Source organism: Schistocerca serialis, chromosome 8, assembly GCF_023864345.2.
Source record: "Schistocerca serialis cubense isolate TAMUIC-IGC-003099 chromosome 8, iqSchSeri2.2, whole genome shotgun sequence".
NCBI lineage: Eukaryota > Metazoa > Arthropoda > Insecta > Orthoptera > Acrididae > Schistocerca > Schistocerca serialis.
This window is the reverse complement of record NC_064645.1, coordinates 235528375-235552018: the sequence shown is the minus strand read 5'-3', so window position 1 is coordinate 235552018 and position 23644 is coordinate 235528375. Positions and strand designations below refer to the sequence as shown.

The 23644-nt window shown below is 38.1% G+C and overlaps 1 protein-coding gene across 1 annotated transcript in view; it reads right to left on the bottom strand.

The window, feature by feature from the left end:
• Positions 1 to 7740: 7740 nt before the first annotated feature.
• Positions 7741 to 23644, bottom strand: part of LOC126416944 (uncharacterized) — a 41590-nt gene continuing 25686 nt past the window's right edge. The window contains exons 5-6 of the mRNA XM_050084823.1: positions 18891 to 19052; positions 7741 to 8483 (exon numbers count right to left, since the gene is read on the bottom strand). Of these exons, the coding sequence (XP_049940780.1) occupies positions 8078 to 8483; positions 18891 to 19052 (568 nt within the window). The 3' untranslated portion in view covers positions 7741 to 8077. The remainder of the gene's footprint in view (positions 8484 to 18890; positions 19053 to 23644) is intronic.

Here is a 23644-nt window from a genome sequence, read left to right as displayed (position 1 = left end):
TCCATTATGACAGCTGCCACCCATTCCACATCAAACGGTCCCTTCCCTACAGACTAGGTCTTAGTGGCAAACGAATCTGCTCCAGTCCGGAATCCCTGAACCATTACACCAACAACCTGAAAACAGCTTTCACATCCCGCAACCACCCTCCCGACCTAGTACAGAAGCAAATAACCAGAGCCACTTCCTCATCCCCCCAAACCCAGAACCTCCCACAGAAGAACCACAAAAGTGCCCCACTTGTGACAGGATACTTTCCAGGACTGGATCAGACTCTGAATGTGGCTCTCCATCAGGGATACGACTTCCTCAAATCCTGGCCTGAAATGAGATCCATCCTTCATGAAATCCTCCCCATTCCACCAAGAGTGTCTTTCCGCCGTCCACCTAACCTTCGTAACCTCTTAGTTCATCCCTATGAAATCCCCAAACCACCTTTCCTACCCTCTGGCTCCTACCCTTGTAACCGCCCCCGGTGTAAAACCTGTCCCATGCACCCTCCCACCACCACCTACTCCAGTCCTGTAACCCGGCAGAGCCACGTGTGAAAGCACCCACGTGATTTACCAACTAACCTGCCTACACTGTGAAGCTTTCTATGTGGGAATGACCAGCAACAAACTGTCCATTCGCATGAATGGACACAGGCAGACAGTGTTTGTTGGTAATGAGGATCACCCTGTGACTAAACATGCCTTGGTGCACGGCTAGCACATCTTGGCACAGTGTTACACCGTCCGGGTTATCTGGATACTTCCCACTAACACCAACCTGTCAGAACTCCGGAGATGGGAACTTGCCCTTCAGTATATCCTCTCTTCTCGTTATCCGCCAGGTCTCAACGTCTGCTAATTTCAAGTTGCCGCCGCTCACACCTCACCTGTCTGTCAACAACATCTTTGCCTCTTTACTTCCGCCTCAACTGGCATCTCTGCCCAAACTCTTTGCCTTTACAAATGTCTGCTTGTGTCTGTGTATGTGCGGATGGATATGTGTGTGTGTGCGCGAGTGTATACCCGTCCTTTTTTCCCCATAAGGTAAGTCTTTCCGCTCCCGGGATTGAAATGACTCCTTACCCTCTCCCTTAAAACCCACATCCTTTCGTCTTTCCCTCTCTTTCCCTCTTTCCTGACGAAGCAACCGATGGTTGCGAAAGCTAGAATTTTGTGTGTATGTTTGTGTGTCTATCGACCTGCCAGTGCTTTTGTTTGGTAAGTCTCATCATCTTTGTTTTTAGATATATTTTTCCCATGTGGAATGTTTTCATCTATTACACCTTGGGCACATATTTGGGTTGAGAGAGTTATCTATTCTAAGGTGCACCACTCACTATCTCTGTCGGAGCCTGTATTGCTCGATCCCCTGGAACTTGGCCTAGCTCTCCAACTCCCATTCCTACTTATTGATAAATCCAGACTCGAGTAGGACCATATCAGGAATGTTATGGGGTTGATATAAGGAAGCATTGTGTCACCATTATTATTTGTAATGGTGATGGATTAAATTATGAGAGAGAAAAATGAAGCATATAGAGGAAAAGAGATGCTGTTATTGCCAATGGTATCATATGTGGAGAACTAACAGTAAGGATGTACAAGAACAACTGCACATATTAAATGAAAAATTGAGAAATACAGCTTGAAATGCAGTCTGGAGAAAAAAATAAAACTATGCTGGTAACTAGAGGAGATAGAGAAGGGAAAGGACAAATTAATATTAAAAGGCAAGAAATTGAAACTAAGGACATCTTCAAATAGATAGAAAATGAGTTAATGCAGAATTCAAGGATGGGGCTACAAATCAGTAGAAGGGTGCAGCAGAACAATGCATTTTACTAGTATGTGAGGGGCTTAGTCTGGGGAAGAGAAGTGCTAAAGAAATGTAAGGAAGTGATGTACAAGACATGCTTTGCACTCATGCTGCCATACACATGGGAGACCTGGACAATGATCAGAAGAGAGGAGTGAGAAATGAAGAAGTTGTGAAGGAAACTGGCATAGAAACATTGAGTGACAGAACTGAGAAGAGTAGACTAAAATTGGGTGGATGTGTAAAGACTATGGAATATGGGGGAATTGCAAAATGAATGATGGAGACCAAGTTTGAAGGCAAGAGGAATGCCTAAAACAAGCTGGATTAATTCAGTTGAGACCAGTATAACAAGAAGGAATTGGGATAGGAACATAACAGTTATACAAGAAGGCTGGTGGAAAGACAACAAAGAGTAAAGAAACAAAGCCTGATGGGGGATTACATTCAAATCTCCTGCTTTACAGTACCCACTCAGTGGAGACAAAGAGGTTTGACCTGTATGTTCTACAGCAGCTGCTTTACATGGTGACCTTGCTGTTCATTGCATAAAATGTATCTGCAATGCAAGCTTTCGTACACATGATCCACAAATCCAGGCACACATCTGTGGAGCACTGCAGTCAGGTCGCCTAGTTGCAAAGGTATCCATTTCTCAGAGAAGTTGTTGGAGTCAGATGAAAATGGTATGTGACGAACTGATATGATCCAGAAAATGTTCTTGATGCATGAGTTGTGCAGCTCTACCTTATACAGTGAACTGTGAAGTGGGCCATTTGAAAGTAATCTGATGTTCACCATCCAAACAGCACATTTCTAAATATGGGTTCCTTATCAGAACTTTATCTATCAATTCCCCTTGACATCCACTAGAATCCTGTAATGGGAATTATGAAACATCATGTATACAGCTGAGATCTTGGTAGTTATGGAAGGATAACATATTAAGGCAGGATAACATATGGAATACAAAAATTTCTAAAATTATAATTCTAACAGATTGCAGAAGTACATTACAAAAATTGGAATATTCCAACATCTAGACTCAAGCAAGTAATTATGTAAAAGATGTTTTGCGTGAAATATGGATTACAAAATCAAAGCATCAAGATATTAATTTGATATGTATTAATGGTCATGATAGGTAACACAACAAAAGCATGGAGACATTAGCAAAGCATACTGTTACAAAAGACCACTCTCAACTCATTTCTTTACATTACACTGATTTTATTTCTTTAATCCAGAAATATGTTCATCAGAAATGGTTCAGCTACTGGTTCACTACACAGATGGACAGAAGAAAATTTTATCTCCAAGCTCAACCTGTCATCCAGCGAAATAAACTTAAAATGAATTTTGGCATACTGCATTTCCCATTAGGACATGCCTACAACATGCACATTATCAAACCCATCTTTAATGGTTAATCTATACTACTCCCAGGAAGTTTTTGAAATAGTCTATCTCAATCACATTATTCTGGTATCCAAAATGTAGAGGAAAAAGTAAGAAAACTTTATAAACATAACTTGGAGAACAAAGATTTCCGATCCCCATGTCAGTATCTGATTTAATGCATGGAAACAGTTACACCATTTATAAAAATTTAGCTTCTCATTTGGCTCAGGTAAATATCATTTTTTGAATTAACAAATAATCTAATACTATTCAAATATCAATTCATGACAATGAATGTAAATGAACACTGAGCGTCATTGCTAATGTGACACTATGTTTCAACAGATTTCAGTGTTCTTATACTGTACTAAATCATTCAACAGTGGTCTTAATTTAGGTTCACTACATCAGTAATTGTTGACTGAGGTGAATAAATAAATAAATAATGATAACCATAGCTGCAGTAAAAATGTCTACAGGATGTATTTCCTTCTCATTCTGTTCTGCTATATCTTTTTTGGTGTGGGATCCTGGGTTGTTGTTGTTGTTGTGGTCTTCAGTCCTGAGACTGGTTTGATGCAGCTCTCCATGCTACTCTATCCTGTGCAAGCTTTTTCATCTCCCGGTACCTACTGCAACCTACATCCTTCTGAATCTGCTTAGTGTATTCATCTCTTGGTCTCCCTCTCCGATTTTTACCCTCCACACTGCCCTCCAATACTAAATTGGTGATCCCTTGATGCCTCAGAACATGTCCTACCAACCGATCCCTTCTTCTGGTCAAGTTGTGCCACAAACTTCTCTTCTCCCCAATCCTATTCAATACTTCCTCATTAGTTATGTGATCTACCCATCTAATCTTCAGCATTCTTCTGTAGCACCACATTTCGAAAGCTTCTATTCTCTTCTTGTCCAAACTATTTATCGTCCATGTTTCACTTCCATACATGGCTACACTCCATACAAATACTTTCAGAAATGACTTCCTGACACTTAAATCTATACTCGATGTTAACAAATTTCTCTTCTTCAGAAACGCATTCCTTGCCATTGCCAGCATACATTTTATATCCTCTCTACTTCGACCATCATCAGTTATTTTGCTCCCCAAATAGCAAAACTCCTTTACTACTTTAAGTGCCTCATTTCCTAATCTAATTCCCTCAGCATCACCCGACTTAATTAGACTACATTCCATTATCCTTGTTTTGCTTTTGTTGATGTTCATCTTATATCCTCCTTTCAAGACACTGTCCATTCCATTCAACTGCTCTTCCAAGTCCTTTGCTGTCTCTGACAGAATTACAATGTCATCGGCGAACCTCAAAGTTTTTATTTCTTCTCCATCGATTTTAATACCTACTCCAAATTTTTCTTTTGTTTCCTTTACTGCTCGCTCAATATACAGATTGAATAACATCGGGGAGAGGCTACAACCCTGTCTTACTCCCTTCCCAACCACTGCTTCCCTTTCATGTCCCTCGACTCTTATAACTGCCATCTGGTTTCTGTACAAATTGTAAATAGCCTTTCGCTCCCTGTATTTTACCCCTGCACCTTTAGAATTTGAAAGAGAGTATTCCAGTCAACATTGTCAAAAGCTTTCTCTAAGTCTACAAATGCTAGAAACGTAGGTTTGCCTTTCCTTAATCTTTCTTCTAAGATAAGTCGTAAGGTCAGTATTGCCTCACGTGTTCCAGTGTTTCTACGGAATCCAAACTGATCTTTCCCGAGGTCAGCTTCTACTAGTTTTTCCATTCGTCTGTAAAGAATTCGTGTTAGTATTTTGCAGCTGTGACTTATTAAGCTGATAGTTCGGTAATTTTCACATCTGTCAACACCTGCTTTCTTTGGGATTGGAATTATTATATTCTTCTTGAAGTCTGAGGGTATTTCGCCTGTTTCATACATCTTGCTCACCAGATGGTAGAGTTTTGTCAGGACTGGCTCTCCCACGGCCGTCAGTAGTTCCAATGGAATATTGTCTACTCCGGGGGCCTTGTTTCGACTCTGGTCTTTCAGTGCTCTGTCAAACTCTTCATGCAGTATCGTATCTCCCATTTCATCTTCATCTACATCCTCTTCCCTTTCCATAATATTGTCCTCAAGTACATCTCCCTTGTATAGATCCTCTATATACTCCTTCCACCTTTCTGCTTTCCCTTCTTTGCTTAGAACTGGGTTTCCATCTGAGCTCTTGATATTCATACAAGTCGTTCTCTTATCTCCAAAGGTCTCTTTAATTTTCCTGTAGGTGGTATCTATCTTACCCCTAGTGAGATAGGCCTCTACATCCTTACATTTGTCCTCTAGCCATCCCTGCTTACCATTTTGCACTTCCTGTCGATCTCATTTTTGAGACGTTTGTATTCCTTTTTGCCTGTTTCACTTACTGCATTTTTATATTTTCTCCTTTCATCAATTAAATTCAATATTTCTTCTGTTACCCAAGGATTTCTACTGGCCCTCGTCTTTTTACCTACTTGATCCTCTGCTGTCTTCACTACTTCATCCCTCAAAGCTACCCATTCTTCTTCTACTGTATTTATTTCCCCCATTCCTGTCAATTGCTCCCTTATGCTCTCCCTGAATCTCTGTACAACCTCTGGTTCTTTTAGTTTATCCAAGTCCCATCTCCTTAAATTCCCACCTTTTTGCAGTTTCTTCAGTTTCAATCTGCAGCTCATAACCAAGAGATTGTGGTCAGAATCCACATCTGCCCCTGGAAATGTCTTACAATTTAAAACCTGGTTCCTAAATCTCTGTCTTACCATTATATAATCTATCTGATACCTTTTAGTATCTCCAGGGTTCTTCCATGTATACAACCTTCTTTCATGATTCTTAAACCAGGTGTTAGTTATGATTATGTTGTGCTCTGTGCAAAATTCTACCAGGCGGCTTCCTCTTTCATTTCTGTCCCCCAATCCATATTCACCTACTATGTTTCCTTCTCTCCCTTTTCCTACACTCGAATTCCCGTCACCCATGACTATTAAATTTTCGTCTCCCTTCACAATCTGAATAATTTCTTTTATTTCATCATACATTTCTTCAATTTCTTCGTCATCTGCAGAGCTAGTTGGCATATAAACTTGTACTACTGTAGTAGGTGTGGGCTTCGTATCTATCTTGGCCACAATAATGCGTTCACTATGCTGTTTGTAGTAGCTTACCCGCATTCCTATTTTCCTATTCATTATTAAACCTACTCCTGCATTACCCCTATTTGATTTTGTGTTTATAACCCTGTAGTCACCTGACCAGAAGTCTTGTTCCTCCTGCCACCGAACTTCACTAATTCCCACTATATCTAACTTCAACCTATCCATTTCCCTTTTTAAATTTTCTAACCTACCTGCCCGATTAAGGGATCTGACATTCCACACTCCGATCCGTAGAACGCCAGTTTTCTTTCTCCTGATAACGACATCCTCTTGAGTAGTCCCCGCCCGGAGATCCGAATGGGGGACTATTTTACCTCCGGAATATTTTAACCAAGAGGACGCCATCATCATGTAATCATACAGTAAAGCTGCATGCCCTCGGGAAAAATTACGGCTGTAGTTTCCCCTTGCTTTCAGCCGTTTGAAGTACCAGCACAGCAAGGCCGTTTTGGTTATTGTTACAAGGCCAGATCAGTCAATCATCCAGACTGTTGCCCTTGCAACTACTGAAAAGGCTGCTGCCCCTCTTCAGGAACCACACGTTTGTCTGGCCTCTCAACAGATACCCTTCCGTTGTGGTTGCACCTACAGTACGGCTATCTGTATCGCTGAGGCACGCAAGCCTCCCCACCAACGGCAAGGTCCATGGTTCATGGGGGGGGGGGGGGGGGGGGATCCTGGGTAGATTCCTTATTTAATCATGTCATTATATGTTTGCATCACTTTGAATTGAAAAGAAAATTCCTTTAAAAAAAAAAAAAAAAAAAAAAAGGAAAGAAAAGGAAAAGAAAAATATTGGATTAGAAAAATGGACAGTATGGTTAGCCAGTACTTACCCGGAAGAGATGAAATTCCAGTTCTGCTGATACATTTAAAAGGTAGGAAAATGATCTCATTTTCAGAACTTTTAGTTTATACTTCCAGGAAGAAAGAGGGGAGGGTTAGGAAGGAGGGGCAGGTGGCTTACACCCCAGTATGAAAGGGAGCCACCTGTTATGAGGAAAGGGCAAAAGATAAAGGGGGAGGTGCCAGAGAGAGGAGGAGGTCAAATATGTTCTTTTTTTTATAATGAACTCAGACTGATTCTCAGTAATGTCTTAGGAAAAACTCATTAATGGTAAAAGCTGTTGCAAGTGTTATATTAGTACATCTCTTTTGCTTAAATTTATGTGTGTTTATGTCTTTAATTCATCACATCATTTCTATTTATTTTTGGGAAATTATCACAGTTGGTAGTGAGCAAACAAATAATTAAACTATTCACAATACTAAAAATATTTTAAGAAATATGTATTTAATTTCATACATTGGTCATAAATATGCAGTTCTGTAATAATTTATCTATATTACACTCACAATGTATGAAGTTTAGCTTTGTAACTAAAATATTTATCTTAACACTCCACTAATAATATAATACATTTCTTTTGATTATAAAAAAGAGTACAACAAGATACCTGCAATGTCAGTCTCATGCAAATTCACAACTTCCAAGGAAAATCACAGACATTTAAAGGTAAACATGAATACACAGAAAAAAATGTAATTAATCTTAACAGCTTAAGTGCTCAGCTGTACTCTAAATGAAGTAAGTTGCAGTACATATTTCTCACACTATCATTTAGAGTTAAGAAATGAAGTGAAGATCATAACTCTTAAGATATAAGTACTGCCCTGAGACAGTGCCTGAGGCAGCCTTACTACAACTGTGTAACAGGTACAGACTCTGTTGGCTTGAAACTAAAATTGTCATTTCCTTCATAATTATCTGTGTTTGTCAGATTTCCATTGGCAAGAGGATTTACACTTTGAGTTTTCTGATTAAGATCATTAGCGTCATTGTCGTATTGCAAAATAAAATTGTTATTAAGTGTTTCAGTAATTCTTCTTGGTTGTTGTCCTTCACCTAAAGAATCAGGGCTTAGGTACTGACTTTCAGTTTTTAATTTGTCATCAGAGTCATCTGGATGAAAAGTGAATTCTTTGTTGAGAATCCCAGTAAGTTTTCTTGGCTGTGGACCATCAAGGAACTGTGATTTGTTCTTACTGGGCTGAAACTCAGGATTGTCTTCTATGCCAATCATATCAGAATCACCACTACTTTGGCTGTAAAAAAAAGGATATGTCTCTATTAATTTAAAGTTTCTAAATTTTGTATCGCTGTAACAAGTAGGCAGAATTATTAAGAATTTACAAAAGATCTGCTACGATATTCTACAAAGTTTGTTAGATGTGATTTCACATATTCATCTTATCATCCTTGTATGGAGGAGGCATTATATATGCAACGACAATGCAAAATATCATTTTGTGATTCATTTCCAAAAATTAGTAAATTGCAGTTTATTTGAAAAAAGATTGCATGTAGACACACACACATCATAAATAATAAATTACATAAGAAGAAGAATCTCCTTTGATATTATGTAATACATAAAAGGCAAGTTTGCAGAGCTTTATGTATAATTGTATACATAAAAATAGTTAATTATATTATTCCTATTAAAGGAAAAATTCAATCCAAAAAAATAAAAAATCACATTACTACATGGTTGGTCAGAACTTACCTCCAGGTAAGCTTAGCATCATTGCACATATTTAAAATATGGTATATAATGAGTCACAGTGTCAGTGCAGTCATCTTGTTAACAGCACTATTGTATGAAACTAACTGATGAACAGTCAGCACAAAAGGACTGTGTCATAAGCTCATTAGATGTTGCTATTGTAGGCTTACTCATGTTCATCAGTTGCATAATTGTATGATATGGGATAAAAAGAAGAATACAATATCTACAGTCGATAGTGGCCTTACCAGGTGTATAAGTTATTACAGTAATAAAATGATATAAATTAAAAACATGACTGAAGTTAAACATAGATTCTTAAAAAGGAAATGGTTTAGTGACAATAATTCTGATACATTTTTGTAGTGATTTTAGATAAAAATATAATGACACACATATTGACACGCTTACAGAGCCAAAGGAATAATATAAGAATGATAAAATAAATAGGGGAAGAAGCCAAATGTATGAAACAACAGACTGCAATAGGTAATTAGTGGCCTCCAGACTACCACTTAGGCAAGAAATGATCAGAGGAATTTAAGTCAGAGGGCCTGTTGTACCCTTTGACATGCTGTTCCAAGAAAAAAATTATAAAACACCACACACATCAATTAATTAGATTATCTAGTTAGTGAAATGTATTATATAATCAGAGAAGGGACAAGTAAACATGAGACTAATATGCTCAGTGTAAGAACGTGAAGCAAATATGTAATGCAGTTTATAATGGGTAAAGACAAAGGTGATATATAAGAGAGGCATTCAGTAATTAGAGCAGAAGATTGTTAAACAAAGCAAAGAAGGCACTGGGCACAAAACTGCTCTATCCATTGAGCACTTTTGCTGGCTCTTGGTACAGATGATGTACTGTGTCTGTGGATTGTAACCAAAAGACAACTGAACACATTCTTTGAACATCTAAACTCCCATCACAAAAACTTATAGTTTGCCATGGAGATTGGTGAGAAATCCAATAACTTCTTAGATTTCAACATAGATATCACTAAAAATATACATAGTTTCAAAATTTACAGAAAACCCACTATAACAGATACTGTAATACCCTCATGTTCACAACACCCAAAATCTCACAAAAATGCTGCCTTCCATTCCACCTTCCATTCCATTGTACATTGTCTTACATCCATACCAATGTCAAAAGAGAATTGTCAAACAGAATTAGACACCATTAAATGTATTGCGTCAAACAATGGCTACCCCCCCTGAATTAACTGATAACATTTTACACAAAAAACAAAGAAGAAAAATGTTGCCCTTTGTGTATGCCCCCTCTGCAGCAAGAGTCATATCTAAAACCAACTGGTGTACCATTCCTTATTTAGAAAAGCTATTTGACAAATTGGCCAAAACCCTCAAATCATGCATTTACAGAACTTCATTTTATGTAAAAGGTAGTATGTCCTATTCAACAGGAAGGGCAAAACAGAATTATTAAATAACAGTGGTGTTTATAAAACCACTTGCAATGACTGCAACAAGCTGTATATTGGTTAGATTGGTAGGTCCATAACAATGAGGCTGGTTCAACACAAAGGCACCTGGAGATCACTTAATTCAGATGCCACCTTTGCTGAACATGTGTTGAAGAAAGAACACAAATACCAAATTCATACAGAAGTATTACATTTAATCAATAAAGGAAGAAAACAGCCTATTAGAAGCACTTGAGATATACAGACATTTAGCTTAAAATCCCTAGCTGCTTCTAAACAATTATCTGCAGCTGAACCCATTCCCACTTTTAAGCTTCACATGATGCTATCAACCAGCCATGTACCCACAAACTGCCACAGTGAAACATACTGCTACAAAAACATAACAGAATTTCCCATTTCTTATCAGACAAACATCAACATAAAAAATTTATTTGCAATATAAAACATGTTTCCTCCTCAAAATAAGTTACTAGTGCCCAGTGAGACAGTTCTCAACCAATGTCATAACCTCAACCTCACAACTATGACATAACCTTATATACAGTAATAATGAATGATTATGTATTATAATTATTGTGTATAATATTGTCCATTGCCTAAAGTTTAGTTTCCAATTAAAAAAAGGTTTTTAGTACAACATAAATGAAGACTACCCAGTTAAACATTATCTCAGGTGGGTGGTGGTGGTGGTGGGGGGGGGGGGGGGAGAGGGAGGGAGGAATAAAAAAAATAAAAAATAAAAATAAACATAAAACTGTGTAAAGAGCAACTGCAACATTAAGAAACAAATGTGATGCACAATGCTCTATGCAAGTGATTGTATCTTCATGTATAATGTTTGGTTATTTAAGAATTAGCGTCCATTCCAGATGCTAGGCAGTTGTTTCCTGAACATGACTTAATAAGCTAAAAACCAGTTCAAAATAAAAAAAAATTTATAGAACAAAAAGAGTGTGCTTGTTATTCAACCTTAAAAGTATTATAAAGTTGTGAATCTTGAGAGCTGTGTCTTAAAATAATCTCTATACAAAATTAGAGAATAAGGTAGTGGTCATTGAAGCACACAAGAGGAATGTGGCAGTACTTATATATGAAGGTGATGACATTAGGAAGATAGACTAATTCTTTGCAGAAAATGAAATAGAAGAAATTTACAGAGATCCAGCTTAGTAGTTCCAGACTGCTCTACGTAAAATGATAGATAGCCCCCAATATCTTCTTAATGACCATGAAAAGATATCAGTTAAAATGATGAGTGCTTCATCAGGAAAGAGGGAAGGAGAGGGAGATGAAAGGATGTGGGTAAGGGTCATTCCAATCCCGGGAGCGGAAAGACTATCTTAGGGGGAAAAAAGGACAGGTATACACTCGCACACACACCCATATCCAACTGCACATACACAGACACAAGCAGACATTTGTAAAGGCAAAGAGTTTTGCCAGAGATGTCAGTTGAGGCATAAGTACAGAGGCAAAGATGTTGTTGAAAGACAGGTGAGGTATGAGCGGCGGCAAATTGAAATTAGCGGAGGTTGAGGCCTGGCGGATAACGAGAAGAGAGGATATACTGAAGGGCAAGTTCCCATCTCCGGAGTTCTGACAGGTTGGTGTTAATGGGAAGTATCCAGATAACCCGGACGGTGTAACACTGTGCCAAGATGTGCTGGCCGTGCACCAAGGCATGTTTAGCCACAGGGTGATCCTCATTACCAACAAACACTGTCTGCCTGTGTCCATTCATGTGAATGGACAGTTTGTTGCTGGTCATTCCCACATAGAAAGCTTCACAGTGTAGGCAGGTCAGTTGGTAAATCACGTGGGTGCTTTCACACGTAGCTCTGCCTTTGATCGTGTACACCTTCCGGGTTACAGGACTGGAGTAGGTGGTGGTGGGAGGGTGCATGGGACAGGTTTTACACTGGGGGCGGTTACAAGGGTAGGAGCCAGAGGGTAGGGAAGGTGGTTTGGGGATTTCATAGGGATGAACTAACAGGTTACGAAGGTTAGGTGGACGGTGGAAAGACACTCTTGGTGGAGTCGGGAGGATTTCATGAAGGATGGATCTCATTTCAGGCCAGGATTTGAGGAAGTTGTATCCCTGCTGGAGAGCCACATTCAGAGTCTGATCCAGTACCGGATATATATACCAAATAATACAGCATTAGCATCCTTGGATGTAAAAAACCTATACAGTACTGACCCAATAAAAGAAATGATTGAAATTGTTGGATGTTATCTGTCAACCCATAACAAGATCAGAACTGCTTCTGCAGAATATACAGAACTAATTGATTTTTAGCAATTTTGGTTGAAATAGATCCAATATTTTAGGAGTAGATGTGGAACACATGCACAACCATTACAACTGTGCTCATTAATTGAGTAGCTAGTATGTGAGTATTGATACTACAAACACAAGAGCAAGATACACAATACACTTTCTATATAAGCAAAGTTGCTGCTTTTGTTAAAACTGACGTCCCTATATGCATAATGTCCTTAGTATTATTAAGTGTGAGTAGCTTAGCTATATTTGATGTGCAGATATGTGAACCCTTTCTATGTTGCACCATTATTTTCAAGCACTTTCTCAAATTTGCAAATAAATTTCTTTTTTTACAATCAGAAAAACTATTTACAACCACTAATTGAATTATTAAACAGTAGGTGTGGTCAGCAAGGACTACACTGGTCCCTTTACATTGTCAGTGCAGCATTAATGTTTTGTTCAGTATATATTTTGGGAGGGAGGAGGTTAGATTATCAGTTTTTATTACAGTGTCCTCTTTTGAACTTTTCTGTGGCTTGCTGAATCATATAAAATTTATGACACACACACACACACACACACACATACAATGACTCTCAATTATAATACGACAGGAATTTAAGGAAGGCTACACAGCATGTGTGACTAAGCTACAACCATCAAACTCACAACATATTTCTGTAGTACACAAAAGCTATCAGTTTTCTCAACGTTTCTTCACAATTTTTGTAAATGGAAATATGCAAAGCATTGGAACAACTTACAGGTGTAAAGATAGTTTGAAATGCCTTTTAGCACAAAATATACTGAAGTTCATTCCTTGAACAGCTGATCTCAGTATGTTCATTCTGTATTTTATGATTGTGTATTAAACCAGGGACCTAGAAATGTCGGAGAGGCTTCGACCCTCCGTAGCCCTCAGTGGTTCACAACCCTACAAAAGGCCACAGCAGTCCACCCACTCCACCGCCACCCCACACTGAACCCAAGGTATTTTGTGATACTTGCTATTAGTTTCAATAATGGAAAATCCAGGATGGAATGTAACAGCATTATGAAAAGAATAGTTGCTACTCACCATACAGTGGAGATGCTGAGTTGCAGACAGAACAAGACTGTCAGAAAATGAGCTTTCAGGCAACAAAGCCTTCATTGGAGATAGAACATACACACTCTCTCTCTCCCTCCCTCCCTCACACACACACACACACACACACACACACACACACACACACACACACACACATACACATGCAAATCACACATACATGACCACAGTCTCTGGTTGCTGAGGCCACACTGCCTATCTGCGACTCAGCATCTCCACTATATGGTGAGTAGCAGCTGTCCTTTTCATAATATTGTTACAATCCCTATTAGTTTTTGAGGTATTAAAATGTTCTAGTGTAATGACAAGAGCTGCCACAATGATGAAGAGGAGAGAAGCCTGTGAGACTATTTCAGCCAGTAGTATGCTGGCTAAGATGACACCAAGACAGGAGTGGCATCTATACAAACAGAATATAAGCTCCATCCCACATAGCCACAGCCACAGTGGAAGACGAGCCATCATATAAATGCTACACCAGCGACTTATGAACAGAATTGTTTTGCTTGCATTGAAATTGTATATACCAAAGGACAATGATTATTTGCATGTCGACATTTGCTTTTGACAACTCTTTGTGAATATGCAGAGTTAAGCATCGTCAATTTAACTTACTGTAATAAACTCCATTAATATGATTTGCTTGAATTGTTGCCCAGCAATCCGAGAAAACAGCTTCCTAGTCACCCTATATTAGAAGAGTGGGCAGGATACTACAAAAAAAGTATCTAAGAACTATTTGTAAATCTACCTTATCACTCTTTTGTCTGTGTCCTATCATATGGAATGTGAAGAATTGATTAGAACAACTGTATAACTACAAACATCTACTGTGTGGCCTCTTTTTTTCTTTGTAATGCAAAATTGGTTAATTAAATGAAGAAAAGACACTGTACTTTATGTGACTATATGCTGAATTTTGTATGACAATTGCACCTTGTAACACAAAGTTTTGTTTACTATTGTTGCAAGAGTCTATTCAATAATGAGGATTATAATATAAATGGATAGATTAAAAATCTGTTCACCAAGTGGTGGCAGGAGATAACAGATACAAAAGTTATGGAAATTTGCAATCTTTTGGAGCCAGTGGCTCCTTCTTCTGGCAGAAATCTTGAAGAGAAAGGGAGAGGGATGAAGGAAAAGGACTGACAAGGTTTGGGAAATGGGAAAAGTTACAGAAAAGTCACTGAGAACACTTGTTGAGGGACATTTTCTGGATGGGATGAAAAGGAAAGACCAAATGTTGGGAACTGCACTGGAGAAGATTTGAAAACCCGAGAGCTTAAAGGTGAATGATTGGATAGTAAGCAAAACAGATTATTGACAAAACATCATGAAAGAATTAACAGAAGCACAAAGCTAAGTGCATTACACATGGTAGATAGGTGGTGGGAGGGTGGGGTTGGGGAGAGAATAGAGAGGTGTGAGAATAAAAGATATAGAAAAGTAAAAGAGAGTGAAGAAAAGGAATTACTACTGAAAAGAAATGTTGAGATTGAAGAAATTAACACAAATTTAGGTCCAGTGCATGACAAGAGGCAAGGATGTGTTGTACCACAAGTTCCCACCTCTTGAGTTTTCAGAAACTGATATTGTAATGTCAGGAGGGGGGTTGGGGGGCAGACTTTCATGTTGTAGAGCATGCTCTGGCACAGGATATTGTGTGCTGTTGGTGTATAACTGTGCCCGTTCATCCTAACTGATAACTTGGTGGTAATCATACCTACATAGAAGGCCAAACAGTGTTTACATAACAACTGGTATGAGACGTGTTGGAACTTTCTTTGACAGTATGTTTGCTAGTTACAAGGCTGGTATATGTGGTGGTAGGAGGGTGCTTAGGGCAAGTCTCACAGCATGGGCAGTCACAGGGGTAGGTGCCATAGCATAGAGAAATGGGTGCAGAAGGAGCATAGGGTCTGACAAGGATATTATGGTGATATGTGCGTGAGTGGAGGGGAGGAAGGAGGGCAACAAAAAACTATTCTCTAGTTGTGATGGGCAAAATGTCAGATGGAATGGACTTCATTTCAGAGCAAGATTTTAGAAGGTCACAGCCCTGTTGCAGTAGCTGATTAATACATTTAAGACCAGGCCAGTACTGACTGACAAGGGGTGCACTCCTAAACTCATTTTTTTTTAGGATTCATCAATACCAAGGTTGGATGTGATAGCCCAAGAAAAGTGCTTTTAAATTAGGTTAGTAGGGTAATTATGTCCAGTGAAGGCTAAAGTGAAAATTGTGGAATATTGCTCTAATGAGTGTGCATCTGAAAAAATACCTTTGCCTCAAATGCTAAGGCTGTATGGGAGGGAATGTTTGACCTGGAAAGGATGACAAAATGGAAGTACTATTATTTAATTGCACATTTAATGTGAACAGAAGTGTGTAGCTGAGCCTCGGTGAGGATGAGGTTAACATCAAGGAAAGTGGCATGTGATTCAGAACAGGACCATGCAAAATTTAACTGTGGGAATGTATTTAGAGGTTCCAAAAATTTTAACCGGTCAGTCTCACTATGTGTTTATATGGCAAAAATGTTATTCAAGCAACCCATGAAAACATTGGCATAGAAAGGAGTCATCCTGGTTGTCAAGGTTGCACTACCAATCTGTATGTCTGCCCCACAAAGGTAAAGTAGTAGTTCATAAGTATAAGGAAAGCAGGAAGGATGTCATAGGTCTGGAATCAAGTGGACACTGATTGACATAATTTTCAGCAGCAGACAGATCATGTACAAGGGGAATGTTGTTATAGAGGGAGGTGTCATCAATCCTGATACTCGAGGTGTGTGGTAGGAGTGGGACTAGCACAAACTGTAGATAATCTAGGAAATGGTTGGTGTCTTTCATATACGAAGGGAGTCTTTGTGCTACAGGTTTCATGTGTTCAGCTATGGCATTCAGTGGGTGCCTTGAAGACAACAGTTTTGGGATGGCTGGAATGATTGGCTTTGCACAATGTTCTGTCAGTAATTTCTGACTTTTTATTGCCCTACTTCCACCTTGAAGGTCTCAGGTTTTCAAATCTCATCCAGTACAGTCCTCAACAGTCAGTCTTTCATCTCCTCAACAGTCAGTCTTTCCTTCTCACCTGGTCCCATAAGTTTCCCTGACCAGGGTTGCGGGCAACTTTTCAGTAACTCTCCCCATTTCCTCAACTTTTCCAGTCCTTTTTCTTCATCCCTCTTCCATTCCCTTCTACCTTTCTTTAGGAAAAGGAGCTACTGGCTCTGAAAACTTGCAGAATTGCATAACTTTAATATGTATTTTATCCTGCTTTTGGTTGGTGAGTAGATTTTTTATCTACCTAGTAATGTTATATTTTCAAAAACTGATTAATTTTAATATGTAGGAATGTACCTTCCATCACACTATGGAAGATTATCAATGATGTTTTCTAAGGAACATACTCAAAGCCTCTATGAAACTGTAGATAGTGTATGCTAAACATTTTGCAGTTCTGTACTCACAGTATTCTCTCAATAAATCTGCATATTGCTTTCTGTGTAGAGAACCCTTTGCAAAGGCCAAACTATAAAGAGTACATTGCACCTTTTTGTGGGAAGTGGGCACTGGTCTTTTTACAAGCAATCTAGGCAAAATTTTATGACAAAAGCTGACTCAAAAGATGAGCTGATATTTATGTGATATACTTGTAGCATCTGTTCTGAACTGGTTACACTACTAAATATGTGTGTCACTCACCCAGAATATATATGTTTTTAGTACATCCTTTGATACATCAGTTTACCCAGAAGAACAGGTGCTTTTTGGGAAGAATTTAATGATCCTTATTATGTTATTAGTAATTCTACTTTCTGAGAAACTCTAGCTACAATTTCCATAGTGAGCTTAGTATATTTTGCTTGCATTTTACAGTTGCTGTAAGAACAGATTCAGTGATTTCTATGTAAGCTTATTTTCATGTTTATTAGAACTATCATTAACACACAAATAAAATACTCCTGCTATTGTGATTTTCTCTCCTTAGTTGACTCTTGTATTATGTTAGTTCACATGATTACAACTTAATGTGTGGAAATTCCCTGTGTACTGTATTATACACAAATGTTGGCCTACCTAGTAGAACAACAGTTCAGATGTGTATAGACACACACACACACACACACACACACACACACACACACACACAGATTATATTCCATAAATCCTATCTAAAAGACAAGCATAATCCCTGAGAAAGCCCATCTAAAAAAGAAATGGGAGTTTAGGAAACATATACAACCCTATTTACAAAAACACATAATTTAAATGCAGTGATTAATATTTGATTTAGTCTACTGTCGTTTACACAAAATTCTCATACTTTGGAAAATATATTTTTATTTTACATGATACTCTCCTTTAGAACATATTAATATACATAGTATCATCTTAATTTCCATGTATACATTAGTACCATAAGTATTACCACAGGCACTGATTTAGGTACATTCAAGTGAAGTTATGTGAATTTATTATATTATCATATAATGTTAGTCTTTACTTCAAGTACAAGTGAAGTTCTACAACTCTTATGAATTAAGCTACAGAGACAAGCAAACAATTATAAAAATTCAGTTTGTTTGCTCAAGGTGAAAATGTTGACCAGAGAGGAGTTTCAAATGTAGTAGTAGTAGTAGTAGAGACAGAAAGAGAGAGAGAGAGGGCAGCCATTGGGAGCACACACAAGGATGTGGATGGATGGTCAAATACTTCTCTGGTCAACTGCTGCAAAAATATTTCGTGCTGATGTGTATGAATACAAGAATTATAGTGGATTAGCCACAGTTACCCCACACCCTTTGCCTACCATAGTTTTTGCTGTGTGTTACAGTAACTGTGATCCTGGACAATCAGGAGAATGTTTGTTCCATCCAAGAAAACCTTGGATATTACTTTCCAAACAAGTAAAATCTGGATGGATTTGGTTTTGCACAAAGACCTAAGTGACACAGTTGTGATGACTGCTTGTTTTCTGGGACAAAGTAGGCATCCTACATGTCATCCCAATCAAAATTATGCCTCAGATGTTAAGTCCCATAGTGCTTCGAGCCATTTTTTAACTATTTTTTGTTTATTATTGTTGTCATTAGAGCATACCTGACATTGTCATAATCAATAACTGCTTCTGTTCTCCACATAGGATTTGACCCTTCTACTGCATGTTTGTTGGTATTAGGTACAGCAACTCCAACACGATTCAAGCCAGAATTTTGGGATCCAAATTTTAATTCTTGGAGAGCCTCTAAGCGACGTTTCAATCTGAAATACAGAGTTCAAATACTTTAAGAAAGTACATTACTTTTAAAATTCATGAAGGTTTGCCAAACGGAAAACATTATCAATGGAAATATGTGTTACGGTCTCCAATGAAAGAAAAGATGGAACACAGAAGAAAATAATATATGAGTCACAGATTTACAATGATTTTTTTGGATGGAAAACATCATTATGTATAAAACTATAAGCTTATTTACAAGATGAGAGAGAGATTGGGGGGGGGGAGGGGGGGAGGGAGGGAGAGAGAGAGAGAGAGAGAGAGAGAGAGAGAGAGAGAGAGAGAGAGAGAGAGAGAGAGAGAGAGAAAGAGGGGGGGGGAGGGAGGAATGGGGGGAGGAGAGGGTAGGAGGGATCGAGGGTGACAGAGGGGAAGAAGGAGATATTTATGTTAGGCAAAAATGTTTAAAATTTAAATAAAATATCTAGTACAAGCTGCTAAACAATATATGTAAACACAAAGAATTTGAGATGCATTTTATTCTTTTATAAGAAAAAAGAAAGGCTGTTATAGCCAGGTCATTTCACATTGATAACTATCAGCTGCTAAGAATGAGATAATCTTCATTTGAAAACAATTTCTTACAAAATAAGTTTATCAAATAACAAACAATTAATTTATGGATCTTATGGTTTGTTACCATTAGGAGCATGATAGGAACTAACCATATTACCTCTGATGGTCCAGTTATGTGAGTTGAGTGGTGAAAGGGGAGGGGGGAGTGCAGACTGGATATGGAGTGCAGACTGGATATGAGAGTGTTATGGTGAGGATGTATAAGGGCTACATATCCAGAATGAGATTTGCACTCTGCAGCGGAGTGTGCACTGATATGAAACTTTCTGGCAGATTAAAATTGTGTGCCGGACCGAGACTCAAACTCGGGAGCTTTGCCTTTTTCAGGAAAGTGGTCTACCAACTGAGCTATGCATCATGACTCATGACCCATCCTCACAACATTAATTCCACCAGTACCTCGTCTCCTACCTTCCAAACTTCACAGAAGCTCTTCTGCGAACCACACAGAACTAGCACCCCTGGAAGAAAGGATATTGTGGAGAAATGGCTTAGCCACAACCTGGGGGATGTTTCCAGAATCTCAGTTGGTAGAACACTTTCCCATGAAAGGCAAAGGTCCTGAGTTCGAGTCTCAGTCTGGCACACAGTTATAATCTTCCAGGAAGTTTCATATAAGGGCTATGTACACTTACAAGTGACAGTTCTTTTTTATTTTCTTTTTATTTGTATATCAATAAAGTTCCCATTGGTGGTAGGATGATGACAAAGGATAAGCAACATAATTCTGTTTAATTCTGTTGAAAACTAAGAAAAGTATGCTGCTGACTGCCAACAAAGAACTATAAAGGAGCAGTGTTACAGTTGCCTGAATTCATAGTAGTTCATTGTGAGGCACAATGCATGGACAAAACTTATGCTAGCATATAGAGCTGATGGTCAAGAGCATGAGCATACCAGATTATAAAATGAAGTTGCACATTAATCTTGAGGACATATAAGTTATCTAGAATTTCAGTGTGAAAAATCTTATAGGTATCTCAAGGCAAACAGTCTCTTGAGCTTTATTGTGCATCATTATGGGGCACTGGATCATAAATCAATTAATAAAATAATGTTTGTTTGCTGAATGTTAAGAGTTCTTTTGTTCAAATCTGAACTACCAAAATCATTATGGAACAGTCATTGGCCTGACATGAAACAATAAGAGAAGTAATACTATGGAAACATAGAAGACAGGAATATTCATATATCATAAAGCTGGAACAGGAATGCAGCCTGTAACAGTTTCAGAAAAGTAGTCAGATCACCACAACAAAGCTACAGCAAGTGTATTTCTAAATTCAACAGCACTTGTGAAGGTACAAACTTTATGCAGGTTTCTCAGTATATAATTTATCCTGTTTTAATAGTTGAGTTACCATTTGATATTTTACATGGAACAAGTTGTAAGAGTATTTTCTTCTTCTTCTTTGTCTTCTTGTTCTTGTTCTTCTTCTTCTTCTATGGTGATTCACCCTGGGAGTTACCCTTTCTGACCTCCACAGGCTTCATTTGTTCCAGTCACCAGCTCTAAATTTCTGTCTTCCATCACTTCCTGTGGGGATTTGCCTTTCCTCTCCTTCTTGCAGGTGGCTCTCACTTTAAGCTTTTCCTTGACCACCTATGGTTGAAATTCTCTGTACATATTCCCTTGTTAATTGCAGATGTCTTCTCTTATAATTGTGCCTCACAATGAACTACTATGAATTCAGACAGCTGTAACACTGCTCCTTTATAGCTCATTGTTCCATAGTATTACCACTGTCCTAATTTTATTTCTAGCTTTCCTTGTCTGAGGCTACATCTCAAATCTGTATAGAATTATTTTCTCCACAAAAGCATGAAATATTCTTTTCTTAATGTCCCACTGAATAATATTATTCCATATTATCCCATGCAAAACTTTATCAGTTCTCTTCCCCATTGTTATTCTGGAAGTAATGTCCTTGTCTCTTGTAATGGAATTATCCATTATTGTTTCCAAATATTTGTGTTCAGAGTATTTTATTTCTCCTTCCTCTGCCTCAATTTCCACAGAGTCAGTCCTGTCCCATACACATACACTCTGCCTTGTCCAGATATATTCCCAAACCCAGTATGTTATACCCCTCCTTAAGCTTTCTCAGCCACGTATTCCATATCATCTTCATTATGAGAGAAAATTGTCTGGTCACCTGCAAATAAAAGAGAATGAAGAGCATTGTCACCATCTTTATTCCCATGTCTGAGCATTTCCTATACCAGTCATCCAGTGCTTCTTCTAAATAAATGTCAAACAAAACAGGTGACAGTCCACAACCTTATTTCACAACTTCATCAAGGGAAATACTTTGGGTAACCTAGTTTTCATTTATGTCTCATTAACCCTCCTCATTGCTTCCCATTCTAGGGACATTTTCATAGACTTTCTGCATGGCCACAGAGTCATATATACACTTTTATTTTTATTTCTATATTTTTCCAATAATTGTTGACACAGTGAATGTTATAAAGACAGGATGGTCCTTGCCTAAAACCACATTGCTCTTCACTAAAATCTGACACATCATTTTCTATTTTCTTACTGATAAAACTAGAAATAAACCTAGCTGTTGCTGGGATGACATCTATTCCTCTATAATTTGTACATACCCTCTAGCTGTTGCTGGGATAACATGTATTCCTCTATAATTTTTACATACCCTCTTGTCATCTTTTTTTATAAATCAACATATGACAAATTTCATTCCTTAGGGGATCTTCTCTCCCCTCTACTTTCCCAAAAAGTTTCTGTTGAAAACTTATTGTTAAACTTCCTCCACACCTCATAAGTTACATTCATATACTTCCTGGTCCAGGAGTCCTATCTACTTTTCTTTAGACATTGCTGCCTCCATATCTTCCTCTGTTATTTCAATATGTTTTCTTCTAAGATCCTAACTTCTTCTTCTCCATTGTAGTTCAACTTATTTAGGTGCAATAACATAGAATAATGTCGTATTCATTCTTGAGTGAGAATTTTTCTTACAATGTCCTTACTCTCATGTTACTTCTCACTTTTTAAATAACCTCCTATGCTTCATTAGACTTATTTCATACTATTGTCCCATCCATATTCCTGCATAGACTGTCCTGATGTTCATTCCTCTGCATCCTGGCACTCATTTTAGCCTGTTGTCTGATCTTGATATATAAGTCTCTTGATTATGACATCTTATCACTTACACATTCCATATATGTTCTTTTCTTTTCATGAATCATGTCTTCCAGCTCACTGGGAAACTCATCTACATATTTCTTCTTCTTTTCATCCTATCCAAGGGCTGTTCTTGCTGCTTCCAAAACACTTTCTTTCTGGCATTTGTACATAGTTATGATGTCTTCCATCCTTCCTGTGTTAAGTTTATTCTGGAGCCTACTTAAGTATAGCATTTTGATGCTATATTGTCCAAGAAGGTCTGTCCTAAAACTTCACTTCTGTAACGTCACCCTCTATTCTTATGCTAGGTGGTCTTGCCTTGTTGTAGCATGTTTTCCTCACTACCAGTATTTTTTAAAGTGCTGAATAAATTCCTTGCTGTTAGACCCTGTGTACAGTCAATTAGAGTTGAGCACAGATCAGAAAGAGAGAGAGAATGAGAGAGTTGGTGGACAGGCAGTTTAAAGTGTGTCAAAGAAATAGAATGTATACACCTTAGATAACTGTTCTACTAATGACGCAGAAACCCATAAATCACCATAGACTGTGTACTGAGACAGGTGACTGTACTCTTTGTAATAGATAACTGTGTGATCAGTGAAGGGATCAGACAAACAAACTGGAGTGAATACCAGTGCTTTTTATGAGATTGCAGTTTTACTATCATGTCATGTGGTTCTTCACACATGACAGTATCCATCTTAGAAATCAAAAGCAGCCTGTTCACCATATGCTCAGAAAATAGATGTTTATGAAAGATACAGATATTGTTTGTTATATTAAAAAATTGTGAATAGTATTCTCTCAGTAGTGAGCCAATTATAATGAAGTGATTGTTGC